The sequence below is a fragment of the Uloborus diversus genome, chromosome 7 (assembly GCF_026930045.1).
Source record: "Uloborus diversus isolate 005 chromosome 7, Udiv.v.3.1, whole genome shotgun sequence".
NCBI lineage: Eukaryota > Metazoa > Arthropoda > Arachnida > Araneae > Uloboridae > Uloborus > Uloborus diversus.
Genome location: NC_072737.1, coordinates 70,653,189 through 70,668,786, shown reverse-complemented (window position 1 = coordinate 70,668,786; position 15,598 = coordinate 70,653,189). Strand labels below are relative to the sequence as shown.

Genomic DNA, 15,598 nt, shown 5'->3' with positions numbered 1-15,598 from the left:
TATATTTTTGTTTAATTTTAATAAAAAACAAATAAATTTATTTCATATGAAACATGCCACGTCGAACGAACTCAGACTTTGCGAAAAATTGCTTCTCGTGTTTGAAATTTTAATCTTTTAGCATCTTGCAAATATTTAAATATATTCACTAATCGGATGTTATTTTCATATTTGCTACCTTAGATTAGCATATTTTATGTTTAATTTTAGTAAAATATAATTTTTTTTATGGGAAACATGACAACATTAAACTTAATTCGCGAAAATTTGCTTCCCTTGTTTGAGATTTCAATCCTTTTGCATTTTGTAAATATTTTTATATTTTTGGCAATTAGTAGTTATTTTGACACTGCTACATCAGATTAGCTTATTTTATTTTTTATTTTAATAACTAAAGAGTTAAAGAATTTATTACCTTGGTCTTGTTTAATTATTTGCTTATTTATTTTTGCAATTTCGAATTTGATTATCTTTACCTAATTTTTGGTCATAACAGATTTTTTGAAAAAAATTCAAATTTCAGTAGTTGAGTTTTTTGTGGAGAGTAAATAACAATAAAGTAACTCAGAGTAACTTTGGTTTAAACTATTAAACAACAGGACAAAATTCTTATCTCTTAGTTAGTTTTTAAATAAGAAGTAATATCAATTTGGTTATGCTTTCAGAATGATAGAAGTTTGAAGAGAAAAACTATAATTAATATCTGTAATATAAATTTCTTGAAAAAAAAAAAAAAAACTTTATTAGTGAAAATTATGCACAAAATACTTTGGATTTCATCAGGTTAAATGATCAAGTAATTTTCACAAAAATCTACTTGGAGAACACTATTTTTTTGTGTCATAGTGCATTGATGAAGCAAAGTTTGAGAAATTAAAGAACCCTCTAGAATATTTTTATGCAAGTTATTAAGCATTAATTGCTAATCTAGAATTATTAACACCAATTGAATTTATTGCATGATTTGGGGGACAAAAAATCTTACCTTGAGAGGAACACATGTTGTCGTCTCAGAGCAACAGTAGGATATCTTAGTGTTATTCCTGGGATTACATGTCTTAATCTTGCTTTGAGGCGACGATGTGTATTTCAATAATTTTAAAAAAATGAAATTAAATAGCCACTAATATGTATAAAAATTTAAAAAACAGAGTATCAGAAGTTTCGTTATATTATATTACATGTCATACACTATATTTTCATTGCCCATCCTGGAAATATACATGTGTTACGGACGTAACGTACTGCTTTTTGTTACGTCCGTAACAAAAAATGTTATGTCTATAATGCCATTTTTTTTAAAACTAAAGAAATTCTAATGTTTTAAATTATGGTAAACAATTACTCTGATGAATTGCTAAAAGGACAAAAAAGGATTTCTTTTAATTTTGATTTTTTAGGAGGTAACGACAACTTTTGCTAAATTTTTGTTACGGACGTAACATTGAACTTCATTTTTTAAAAATTTAAATTGCCTTATTTTATTTTGTAAAAAAATTAAAATAAATGCCTGTTATTATAGTATTATGTTAATAGTTTAAGCTGCACTGCAATTAATTTTGTTTATTTTTATTTTGCGATTAGAAATAAGCATTTGAAAATGTGGTATTTTTTTGGGATTGTTTTGAAGACACGTCTATCATACTTCCAACTAGGAAAAAAAATTTATTATTTAGTTTTTATTTAAAAAGCAATGCAATATTCTGAAAATACACATTTCAAGCTTTACAATGATGTATGATATCAGGGGTCTGGCCAGAGCAAATTTGGGTCCGTTAACGGACCCTTCACAAAAATCCGATCAACCAAAACGGACCTTTCACAAAAATCAAATCAACCAAAACAGACCTTTCACAAAAATCAAATCAACCAAAACGGACCTTTCACAAAAATCAAATCAACCAAAACGGACCTTTCACAAAATCCCGATCAACCAAAACGGACCCTTCACAAAATGCTGATAAACAAAAACGGATCTTTCACAAATTGTTTATTGAAAGAGCAAATCTCAGATTAAAATAATACAGCATATTTCCTGTATAAAAACGATAATGGTTGGAACCTTTTTTAAAGTTAAATTAGAGGAATCCACTTATACAAAATCAGCTAGTTTCGCAAAAGAAAAAAAAAATCGGCACTCTTGTGATGCTCCTGCAAGCCATAAATAATTACTACGGCCAAATAAATATAATGCCTGTTGTTGGTTTCTTTGAAAGAAATTAACAGCTGAAAGTCAGTTTGGTTTATAATTTTGCTTGTTTGTTTTATGCAGCGGTGTTGTTGTAAACTTCTTTGAAAATGCGTCAACATTCTCTGAATAGGCGTAGTAAGCACTTTTCTCCCCACTCATGATTTAATAATCAATAATATACAGCGAAATGAACTTAGAACTGCAAAGGGTAGTAGGGGGGGGGGGGATGTGATCGCTTCAGATAGGGTTACCAAATTCAAACTAATCACCACTTAGCGTCTAGCGGTGCGATGTTTAACTGTTATTTTGGGAGAAAGTTATATGAGTTTGATTTTTCGATGCTAAAAAGGATAATTAACTTAAAATAAACTCTTTTATTTACCGGTTTTTTTTCTATAGATGCCTACATTTTGAAAAACGAAATCTTTTTACATCTGATATGAGAATCATATTTCATTCTTTTTTCAAGCTAACTTCGCTTTATTAGGATGCAAATAAATGAAAAGGGTTCTTTATTTTTGTAACAAAGCTTATTTCAGGTTTTTAAAGCGGAATTCCATTTTCTTTTATGAGTCAATAATTAAAATGCTGAATCGATAGTTTATTTTTTATTTTATTTATTATTATTTTTTTTGCTTCAACTGTGTCCAGATATTAATGATATGTTTATCATAGGGCTTTAAAATGCAATTCTAAAATAATTTTATCCAAAATATTTATTTTACAAGCTGTTTTTATACTTTTGATGCCTTCACTTTGACCCGGTAGCAGAAATTGCGAGACGCTAGACGTGCGTCGCAGATTTTTCAGCGGCCTGCAGTTAATTTTACCAAAAAACAAAAAGAACGAAAAAATTAATAAATAAAAGAAAGAAAAAGATATACAACTTGGCAAAAAGATTGTTCGGAGTTCGTTTTTTCACCGGAAAAGCGATGGATGCTTCAGCATTTCAGCTAGAAACATAGTCGCCATATATGGTCATTCATAAGATCGAAGTAGATGAGATGCTTAAGTGCCTACATTTTCCAAAGCAAAGGAGAATTGGATGTTTCATTTAACTGCAAACTAATAAAAATAACTCAAAATGTGCAGCAAATCTTTTTTTTTTTTTTTTTTTTGGATTTTTTAAAATAGTTTTCTTGAGAAATGAAAAATTTTATATTTAAAATTTCACCTTATCCTCATTGCTTTGGATGCAAACGCGCTAAAAACTCTTCAACTTAAGTGTAGTCTCAAGAGGATTTTTATTTTTAAATCATTTTTTAGCAACAAATTTAGAAATTAAGATCCTAATTTTTGGCGTACTCGCCATGTTTGGTCATTCCCAAGATTTTTATTTTAAAATTATTTTTAGCAACAAATTCAGAAATGAAGATTTTAATTTTTGGCGTAGTCGCCATGTTTGGTCATTCCCAAGATGTTGGTACGCAAGACTCATGAAGTGCCTACGTTTTCATAAACGGAATTGGATGTATATTGCAATTCATGCTGTTGAAAATTGTGCAAAATGTGCCATTTTTTTCGGATAATTCTTAATTATTGTCTTGAAAAATGCAAAACTTTATCTTTACAATATTATTCTATATTCATTGATTTAGAGGCTAATGTGCTAAAAAACTGATTATTGAAAGGATTTTGAATCTCTCTCTATTACTACTTTACAAATAATAAAAAAAATCTATTCATAATCATTGAATTTTTCGCGTAGACGCCATGTTTGGTCATTCACAAGTTTTAAGTAGACGAGACTATTACTTGGCTAAGTTCCCAAAAAAAGAATCGGATCAAGTTTTGATCAGTTTACTTCAATACAAACTATTGAAGGTAACAGAAAATATACAATAAATCATGTTTTTTTAAAATCATTTTCATGAAAAATGAATTGTTATCTGCACAATTGTATTTGATCGTCATTGCTTTGGAAGCTCTCCTATAAACCAAAACATTCATCTAAAATGCAGTTTCCTGCCAACATCTCATTCACTAATTTATTTATTTATTCATTAAAAAAAATAATTCAAAAACCTATTTTGACTTGAATTTTCCACATTTAAATAAATATGAATTGAATAATTGTTTTTCATAGTGTGCAGAGTTCTATATACTTTTATGAAAGTAGTGACCCCCCCCCTTATACTTTTTATACTTTAAAATTCGGTGATGGTGGGGCCACTAAGTTTTTCGGGTCTAGTGGCCACTGGCAAGCTGGAACATATCTGAAGGGACTTTTGTATTTTATGAAAACTTAAAATAAAACTAATAATAATGCTGCAGATTATTTTCAACTGCCCAAAAGTGTCGCAGACTGGCTTGAAAGTTTCTGCTACTGGGCACTTTGAGGATTGCAATCTCTTTGCATCCGCTATGGGAATCTGATTTTTCGCATTTTCGATGTTTAGTACGCTTAGTTAAGAAGTAAACAAATAAAATATTTTTTTTATTTTTGTAAAAATCACGGAATTTATAAGTTTTAAACGAAACTCTGTGCTCTTAAACAGTGTCTTGGGTTAAAAATTTAAATGCTGAACCCCTGACTGAATTTTTTTTCTTACAGTTGTTTTAAATACTATACAAATAACATTTCTAGTATTATTTAACATGATGTAGAATGGTAGATAAATATTGATACTTGAGGGGTGCCCATCTCCCAGTGAGCGATGCCTCCCCCCCCCCCCAATACTAGAAAAGCACTAAAGAATGATATTCTCAACAGAAAAGAGGGAAAACACTCAACTTCAAGTGTCAATGATGCAGTTTCCACCATCTCAAGAGTCTATAAACTTTCGTTTTTGAAAAAAAAAAAATTTTTTTTTTTTTTTTTTTTTTTTTTTTGCAAAATTATTTGATTTTTCACAAAAAACGGACCCTGTGAAAAATCCTGGACAGACCCCTGGATATAGCGACATAACTGCAAATATGAAATTTTGACCTACTGGTTTCACTTTTCATGGAATTGCCCATTTCATACGTTTTATACATTTTTAAATATGGTTGCTTCGCCTTGTCTTTTATAACGTTTCTTTTTTATGACAACAGCCTCTCTTCTTGAATTCTTTAATCCACAGTACAACAGCAGCTTCCATTTTCATAATTTACTTTGCTTAGACACTACTCTGCAGTTCAGTATTGAAACTAAGTTCTGAAGTCTAAGTTCTGTTGTTTTGACTTTTAATTGTTGAAAGATTCACTCATACTTATTTTCATGCTACTGTCAACGTTTAATAGAAGTTGTTAAAGCATATCGAGAATCTTAACCCCCCCCCCCCCCCTTTTTTTTTTGGCAGGAACTTTCTTTTTCTTCCTATTTTCAAACTTTGGATGAAACAGCGCACGAAGACGCATTCTATTTCATCAACTTTAATAATTAGAATGAAAAAAAAAGAAAGATGCAGAGTGGTTATTTGATGCACTAATAACCCGATACGTAGAGTAGTTTGGTATGAGAACTTTCGCTGCTGTCAGTGATGCTAAAGGGATGTAATAACATTTACGAAATCAATATTTAATAGCCAATAACGAAGCCAATACCCAATACTTCCTTCCAAAAAAAAAATCGTGTTGTCGACGAGGAGTTCGCGTTAGCTCTAAAATTCTTTACTCGTGAAAAACTTGCGTTATAGCCCTTTCGTGTAAGTTGTATTGCGTTGTAGCAGGAGTCGACTGTATTATTATTTTTTTAATTAAAGGCTAATGAAATCTTATCAAAAAGACTCAGAATGTCGAATGACCTATTCTAAAACTTAAATGAGATGCTTGCTTTTTTTTTTTTTTTTTTTTTTTTTTGTAACAATTTAAGCGTTTTACTTTTTGTAGAATGGCTTTTTATATCTGAAATTTGGTTATCAACATTGAGTAGGCATAACCAATGCATTTAATGTGAATATCATACTAGATTGCTAAGTTTTTTCACACAATAATTCTTTAAATATGTGATCAAAATACAATTTTTGAGCAATAATTTATTGTCTTGTATATGGTTGGTTATATATACATGATGGAATACATACAGAAAAGTATTTTAGTTGAATCTAAATTTTTGAAATAAATACCCGGGTAAATACCCACTTTGGATATTTACCCAGGTATATACCCTGGGTATTTACCCCTAAAAATAAGTACCCGGGTATTTTACATCACTAAGTGTAATTGAACAATTTTGCATCCGTATAACTGCTCATCTTTTTCACCATATTTTTCCTGGTTCTACAGAAATTGTACCCCTTTTTCTGGCTATTCTTTAAAATTATGTGTGTTCATTTATAACCTTTAGTTTCATATCAGTCCCTTGAGAGGCCTGAACAGGTTTTTACTGCATTTGGTATTGATACTTTTAATTTAGACCCTACTAATTGGAAATGGTGGGGCGGAGGAACCTTTTTAGATATTGATCTTGCTAATATTTTCTTATTTGTTTTAGGCCATATCCGATTCCAGGAATGTGTAAGCCTTCTTTGCCAACAACAATTCCAGAAGAATGGCAAAAAGCCAATGAAGCTCTACAAGCAGTCCAACAACCAAAAACAAACAACTCAGAAACTAATACTCAAAATTCAGCTGTTTCAAATGAATTTCAAAGTGGTTATGGGGCTTGGCCGAATCCAAATATGTATCAAACTTTTCCAGGGTAAGTGTTGAAAAAAACAATTTGAAAAGTAGCTTTTTAGCCAGCTTTTGTAACGAGTAAACAATTAACTAAAAATTTTTGATATTTTGGAGCATAAAAGATCATATCCTTAGTGAAACCTTTTTCTCTCTGTAATGTTTTGAATTGATTGAGGTAAATGTCTGTTTCTATATCTTGAATATTACGAAGTGTTCTTGAAACCCAAGAAAACAATTTATTGGTTCTCTAGAGGAAGGTCATATGTTACACTTGACCTTCATTCATATTTAGTCCAGTGGCGTAGCTACAGCTTCTGCTACCCTTTCATTAAGACATATATAGTGCATTAAACCATCGAAAGTTATTGAAATTGAAAACTTTTCAGGGTTCGTACTGGTCATGGAAATCCTGTAAAGTCATGGGGGAAAAAATTAACGAATTTTCAGACCTAAAAAAGTCATGGAAGAATAATATTTTTGTTAAAAATCATGGAAATTTATTTAAAGTCATGGGAAAATGTCTTGGGTAAAGAGAAAGTAACATTAGCTGAAAGAGCATTATAAATCTTGAGTGATTTAACAATATTGCATATAAAAGCTATTAAAACTTTAAAAATTGAACAATCCCAAAAACAAATCTGAATTTTGAAATCCCATAGCATCCACTTCTGTAGCAGCCGCCCTTCTTTTTTGCATTATGGTTTTGCTGCTTGGCCATCACTAGTTTTGAATTTATCATTATTTTAAACTAGAGACGTACCGAGTACTCGGTACTAGGCCAAATTTTGATCAGATACTCGGCGAATACTGAGTAGTTGCAAAAAGTTGAATATTGTTCAAGACAGATATTACAATTAATAATAAACGCAGGTATATAATATACTGCAATCAATGACAATTCAAATTTACAATCCAAGGTTAAATTTTGAGAATAATGAAGTTTATATTGCTTCAATGGAGTAAATCTTTATTTTAATGTCTCCTAAAATAATAAAATTTATTTATAAAAAATTGGGCAAAAAAGGTAAGTATAGAAAATATGGAATTTTTATATCATTAAATGGATTTTTCCTACGAGCAAAAATTATTTATAAGGAATATAAAAATACTTTTGCTTAAAAAATAAAAACATCCGACAAAAGTCGGATTTTTTTATCGAATGTCTTTACATTCATTAGCTCACATTTTATGCCCTGAAAAAGACGTTCCTTGTAACGCAGAAGGGCGTGTCTGCAGTGTTCCTGTATTTGCTTTTAAAAATTATTTATGTTTGGCAGACTAGAACTATAATAGATTGGTATAATTTGTTTTAATTTCAACTTGATTAATCATACTTTTTATTTATTTGTTTATTTTTAATTTTAGAAATTACTTTTTCCTAAAATTTTTGACTCAAACAAAATTTTTTAAATGTATAATTAAATTTCAGCTGAAATTTTGTTTTAAAAACTATTATGTGAATATGAAGGTCTATACTACTATTCCAATAAGTTCAAAATGTACTACGTATGTGTCGGTGGTTCTTCTTAAAACCTAATTGGTACTCGGTAACTTGGTACTCAGCCGAGTAGTGAAAGGCCGAGTACTCAGCTACTCGGCCAAAGTGCTACTCGGTATGTCTCTATTTTAAACACTTCTTATATTTTATATTCTGGAATAGCGAACTTGCATGCTTTTGATTTTGCCACGCCCACTCAAAAAACGAAGCTCAATTGCATCCCAGTTTGTTTCAGTACTCGTGAAAACTTAATTATCAAATTTATCCAAGTTTATCTTAGATTGTTGAAGGTTTTGGGAAAAAAAGATCCTTAATGAGGCAATAGTATATAGAAATAAGGGTATTCTAATACTTTAAAACAGCAGTGCCCAACATACAGCCGCAAAACTGATCCTCGGAATCTAACACTAGGTTCTAGAATTTCGAACCCTATTAATTTATATGCATTTGAAAAATGCATAAATTAGTAAAAAAGTTCATTTGAATCAGATTTATCTGAATGTTTTTTTTAAATATCTGTTTTAGAAACATGAATTAACTGAAGAATTTCTTTAAAGTAAAACCATACTGGTTTTACTTTAAAGAACTAAAATACTGACAAGTTACATGGATGATTCGATGCATTGTTGACACTAAAAGGCAACTTTTAAAGCAAATTTATCCAAACTTAGGAATGACTCGTTCAACCTTCGTGCCATTCTTTATCATTCTGCTCTTTTATGGAAAAAAAAAATTAGACATTTAGGCATCATTACATTACTGTATATTCACTGTATTTTTTCTTTGCTTAAATTTACATAAAGCAGAGAAATAAGAATAGTTTAGTTTTTGCAGTTTGCACTGATGTTTTTGCAATCACAAACAAGTGCTTTGATGAAGTAGTAGCATTCACGCTGAAGTTTTGCTTATTCACATTTTCAAAAATTGGCAAGTTTTTGTTTAACTAGGGCATGAAACTTTTTATGAAGTCATGAAAAAGTCGTGGAATTTTCTTATCCGAATAGAGTATGAACCCTGACTTTATCTGAGGGAGAAAGGAAAATAATTTAATCTGTATTATTTCTACTGAGAGAAGGGTGTCCGGCACCTATCCCAGAGAAACATTCTAAATATACATCAAAAAATCACATTTGAAAGTGCATCCCGAATCTTCATCAAAACTGAAGTTATTTTTAGCCTTTGTTGACCTTAGAAAGTCGGGGTCTATTCTAGAATTTTTTCCAAAATTTAAGTTTTAAAAATACAATTTAAGTCTATCATAGAGTACGTTAAGGAGCTGAAGGAGGTTCAGGTGCTCACTACGGACAAATTTTAGCTTTTGGACATTGAGGAATGCAGTTGTCTAGTTATATCAAAACCTTACATTCCAAAGGATTTTTTCTGTTTGTTTAAAGTGATTAGATTCTTTTCTTTTGGGTGTGTTGAATTGCTGCCCCCAAAAGTGTGCTGCCCGGGGCTCTCCGCCCCACCCTAGCTACGCCAATGAATTAGTCCTTCCTGCCCTTGAAGAAAAACTTGACAAATTAAAATTCTAAATTTATGACATGTGCCTTTCTTTGAAGGCATTATGAAAATTGAAATCTTTCAGAAAATTATAGTGTGAACAAATTTAGCATTTGTCCTTGTATTTTGCTAATAGTTCAGATATTTTCAAAGAAGTATTTTTTCACAATGTTTTTATAAAAACAATATGTAATTAAATTATAATATATTTTTCTTATTAGGTACCCTCCATATGCAACTAATTATGCTTATTATCATTACGTAAGTATTTTTGAATAGCTGCATTATCTAATTCTTTTCTTTTCTGTTTTTTTTTAAATGCAAGTTGTGCCCCCTCCCAGTCTTTCCCAATCAAAAGTCGAATTATTCTCTCCAAACAAATATTATTGTAAACCTATTTAGCTATGTTGTGGACTTGTTTTCTATTTGAAAGCTTTTTTCATGATAAGAAATCAACTTCTGAAACTTAATAGAAATAAAATTAATAATACTTTGTGTAAAATTAAATGATTATTCTTAAAAATCTTTATCAACATTATTTGTCCCGTGAAAGATTTTTAAGTTTAAATTGTAGTGCCCAGATTAAATATTCATGCAAAAAATGTTTTTCTATTCATTTTAGAATCTTAACTATATGATGAGTAGCAATGCTCCTGTTTATACAACTCCAGTGGCTCCTCCGAATCCAAATCTGCCAATGCCTCCAAATTCTATAGCAGAGACTAAGTGTGAAAAATCTAAACCAGAAGAGCCGAATACTAAAAACATTTCAGTTTCTTCGTTAGCTTCACAACCTCCTCCGCCGCCTCCCTCATCCCCACCATCTTCCATGCATAATGATAACTCCTTTTTCAAGCATTCGTACAAACGTGAGTATATATAAGTGGTCGTTCATATAATCTGTAAATAACTATAAGTACAGTGAAAGAAAAGACATGGTTTTAAGGAGTTTTTGAAACTTCTAATAATCACTATATGTGTATGCTTGTGTATTTACTAAGATTATTCAAAATATTTTTCCAACAGTTATATTTTTTGAAATTTAGTTTTAAAAACAATATTTGCCTCAAAAAAATATGAAAATTGAGTAAAGTTAATTGAAATAAATACCTTAACAAAATTTACTTTACCAATGGATACCTGTTCTAGATTCTTTTTTTAGACTAATGTTTTTGAAGAGTCCATGTTTAAAGTTTCAATGTCTCTAATTTGATAAATGCCACTCTCCCTGGATTGTGGAAGAATCGGCAAATTTACATGAGAAATAGTTTTCTTTTATTCCTTTATATTTTTGTTTAGGTTACTGTACATTGTCCTTAAGTTTATGTACTTTTCTGCATTGTATAGATTTAAGAAAAAAAATCTGCTATTCATTTTTTTTAATTTTTTGTATTGCAGAAGCACCTGGAAGTGGTGGCATCAGGTTTAGTCTTCCTAAAAAAACACCTCCAAATAAAACTTTTCCATCAACAGAGCCTCAAAGTAAGGAAAGTACTTTTCAAGGCTCGAATAAATGTGAAACAAATCTACATCCTTATATGTTGCATCAAAACTCGTAAGTATCAAGTTTGTTTTTCAACCTTATTATTGTCTTTAAAGTATTGAATTCTCCATTTTGAAATAAAATTATCATATGATTTAAAATTCCAACAGTGACTTTATGCTGCAATCTGTTTTTGTACAATTTTAACAAATACGAATCCTCCAATTTTCCGTGAACTTTCACCTTTTTGTGATTTTTACCTGAATTTGCATTTACTATGACTTTTATCTGATCTCCACTATGTTATTTTTTCTCCCAATTTCATTTTGACTCATTTCATTTGTAATTTTTATCTAGTGTCCAAATTGTGTTATAAAAAATTATAAATGTCACACAAAGTGTCAAATTTCTCTGTACAGCGGTAACTCTGAGTTTTGAGTGAAAAAATCTCTGAGTTTTGAGTGAAAAAAATCCCTGACTTTTGAGTGAAAAAATAAAACTAAGCAAACCAAAATGTTTTTTTTAAATAATTATGCTTTCTTTTTTATTTAATATTAAACTATGCACACCTGCCAATTGAACACTATTTTTAGTCTTTCCTATCCTTATATATTATTTCTGTAGCCTGATTTTGGTTTCTACGCCAGATTTTCCTCAATTCTTGATCGATTTCTTTGATTTACGTCTTATTTTAAAGCTTATGGTGCTGGCTACTGACGAAAAATAGACCCACGGTCTAAAAATTGTTTTTTTCAGCCGAAAAACCTGCTTTAAAGAACCAGAATGAGGTTTTCGGTTTAACTTATAACTTTAATTTGCGCTAGGACCGACAGAGCTGAATAGCTTGATCGGCAGAGCGTTCTCTTCGTAACCAGGAGAATGCGCGTTCGGGCCCACGTCCGGACAATCTGCAACAAAAAATTAAAGCAATATCGCGCATTACATGAACACTTAATTAAGTGAATAACGACTATGAAGGAATAGAATAAATGAGAAGGAAACGCTCCTTGCTGATATGGAAACTTGGAGTGACTTTGTGCTAAATTACTTCGGAATTGTACGTTTTTTTTTTCTTTTTAAACTTTGGCTCTGGTAAGAAAATTAAAGCATAATGTAAGCGAAAATATAAGTAACAGGTTTAAGATTTCAGACTACAATAGAATTGTTTTTTGTTCAGAAAAAAAAATAATAAATCGTATATTAAAATATATATTCTTCTAATGAGTTTTTGACTCTTTGTACAAATAAAAAAAATACTACCTCAATTTGAAGGGTAAAATATATATTTTTTCTTCTTTTTGCAAAAAAACAAATAGCTTATCACAATTTTACTACATTCGAAAAGCTACGCTTAAAAAAAGAGCATAGTTCAATTTATTTTGTATTTTAACCGTTCTATTAAATGATGAACACGTGCTGCCATCTAAGTCATAACGGTTCAAGCAGCCTGCGGTAAAAAATTGTAAAAATTTTCAAGAATAAAAAATGTTTCTTCAATATCTTATCTTATATATTATTCCCTTCTCATTTTAAAACTTATCAGGCTGGCTAATGAAGAAAAATAGACTTACGGTCGAAAAATCAAGTTTTCGAAAACGTCCCTTGCTGTTTCAAAACCTTGATGATGCCTGTAGTTCTTATGCATTTTTTAAAAGCAAAGTTCTAATGCAGTTTTCCATTTTTTACGTCGCTTTCAGCAAAAAAAAAAAAAAAATAGCCTGTGTGTGCGTTCATATTTTAATAAACCTTAAAAGCACTGGACTTAGTTGTTCGGTTAAATTGATAAGTTTTTTTCGGTAGAGCGTTCGGCTATAAACTATTCGAACTTCGGGCAAGTTTGGGCTGTCCGAAAGAATATCAAATTTATATTAGTATTACGCATTACATGTACTCATAACATACAAACGTAATAAAATAAATGCAGTGGGATTGCTACTTGGTGTTTCGACTCCTTTATGCAGGCTACAGTTATCATTCGGATAAGTTGACTGTTAATCGAAGAGTGTTCTTCCTTTTTTTAAGCTTTGACTACATCTAGACCACTCAGCATAATGTAAGCATAAAAAAGTATTAGATTTACCAAAAGGAAATCTTTTTCGTGCAGAAAAACATTTTCATTGTATGCTGAAATGTAAATGTTTCTAATAGCAGTGTTCGACCTTTTGTACAAATGAAAAAATAGTACGCCAAATTAAAACTACGAGTTTCAACCAGTAAACCTTTAATTTTTAACCGACTTCAAAAAGGAGGCGGTTTGTCCACTCATAGCGTCTCACCTAGGGAACCGATTTTGATGATTCTTTTTTTAATGGATAGGGGATGGCTCAACTTAGGTCCATTACTTTGTTTGACCATATTTGTTCTTTAGAAAAAAGTTATGGGCAAAAAACAGTAAATTTCCCTATTAAATGATTTAAATGATATTGTAGCGAAGTTCGCACTTTTCATTCGTGGATAACGGTGGCTCAATGGTAGAATTCTCGCCTTCCACACGAGCGACCCGGGTTCAAATCCCGACTGGGACAAAGTGAATTTTACTAAAATTTCGTTTCTACTGTTTCCCGTATTTTCTCGAATGTTCTATTAATTTTTGTATCTTTTCAAGTCTGGAAAGTTCCAGCACTTTCTCAAGTTGTATATAAGGAGATGTAACGTTCATTCGTGGTTCTGAATAAAGATCTCGAGTTGAGACTAACGAGTATTCGCTTCATTTGGCTTTCACATTGTCTTCGCTATCTTCATCTACGTGACAATATGAAACTCATTGTTATAAAAGTTTGGTGCCATGTAACATTAATAGTAATTGTAATAATAATTTTGAATAAAGGCTTTTCTAAAGCAATACAGTGATATAGAGCCGAACTTCTTACTAGGTAACTTCTTACTTTTACTAAAATATCTACATTTACACTAAAAAGAATGAAATAAAAAAAAAAATTGAAAAAAAAAAAAAATAGAACCGACTTCAAAATTGCTCTAAAAAGTGAAAAATAATTTTATTCTTTAAACATCATCGATAATGCTTTTAAACATAATTTTTGAAGTTGGCGCAAAAACGATAGATAAAATCATTCACAGTCATAACTCAACGACAACTATAAATTTAACCAGGCCCAGTTTCTTCACTATCACATAAATTATGCATTGATGACAACATATTTGAATAACGATATAAATGTTTCGTTCGTAACTTTGGATGCTTTTCTGAAAAAAATATGAACGAAGCATCGTTACACTGGATTTTACGTTTTGTTTTTGCGGCAACTTCAAAAGTTATGTTTAAAAGCATTATCGATGGTGTTTAAAGAATGAAATTATTTTTCACTTTTTAGAGCAATTTTGAAGTCGGTTCTATTTTTTTTTTTCAATTTTTTTTTATTTATTCACGCGAATACGATATAAAGCATTAAAATTATTATCAACTTCATTAGCAAGAAATCATTTTCTACTCCTCTGCTTTCTGCTGAAAAAAAAAAAAAACATTTTGTCCACGTTCGAAAAATTACACTTAAAAAACAGACTCAGTTCAACTGGTTTTGGTTTTGAATTTTAAGTGTTCGATTAAAAGAGAAACATGTGCGGGCATTTAAGCCGTAACTGTTAAAGCAACCTTCTATGTGAAATAGTTCAATATTCAAAGATAAAAACACTTTTTTTCAATCTAATTTATTACTTCTCTAGAATGTTCGTTTCAATCGCTACGTGAGATCTTCGTCATTCTTTAATCAAATTCCATGCTTTTCGAATAATTTTAAATCTTGTCATGCTGGTTAATGACAAAACATAGAAGCATGATCTTATTATTATTATTATTATTATTATTATTATTATTATTATTGGCAAAAAGGTTTTTGCTGATTTTTACTACGCATTCCTTCAATGAATAGCTTTCGAAAAGGAAGGCGCAATTGCTAGGTTTGTTGGGGTGTCGGGCTATTACTCAGAATGGTGCCAATTCGAATCCGTGCCAATAAATATCTCTTTAATATTTCTTTTTTTCCCGTCAGATGCTCACATGGGCAGGACTCTGTTTGCCACAACCTGTTTTTCTACATGCACAATTATTGCTTTTTCACAAGTCACTACTCAGCCACACTTTTAATGATATTTATGTTTGAATTGAAAATATGTACGACCAAAAGGTGAGCGATGATCAAATTATCACAACGTTGTATTTAACGAGGTTTTGTTACTGATGTCTTTAAATTACATGCCTTCTCTTCTACGCTTACTTTTTTTTTTCGGTTCTTCTTCATAATGTTCTTCCTTTGAAATTCTTAAAGAGAGAAATACCTTATGAAACGATTCAAAGCACAGTGCG

At 30.6% G+C, this 15,598-nt stretch overlaps 1 protein-coding gene across 1 annotated transcript in view; it reads left to right on the top strand.

The window, feature by feature from the left end:
• The window catches only part of LOC129226619 (leukocyte receptor cluster member 8 homolog), a 55,387-nt gene that overhangs the window by 13,239 nt on the left and 26,550 nt on the right, over positions 1–15,598 (top strand). The window contains exons 3-6 of the mRNA XM_054861247.1: positions 6,609–6,815; positions 10,016–10,055; positions 10,417–10,663; positions 11,193–11,349. Of these exons, the coding sequence (XP_054717222.1) occupies positions 6,609–6,815; positions 10,016–10,055; positions 10,417–10,663; positions 11,193–11,349 (651 nt within the window). The remainder of the gene's footprint in view (positions 1–6,608; positions 6,816–10,015; positions 10,056–10,416; positions 10,664–11,192; positions 11,350–15,598) is intronic.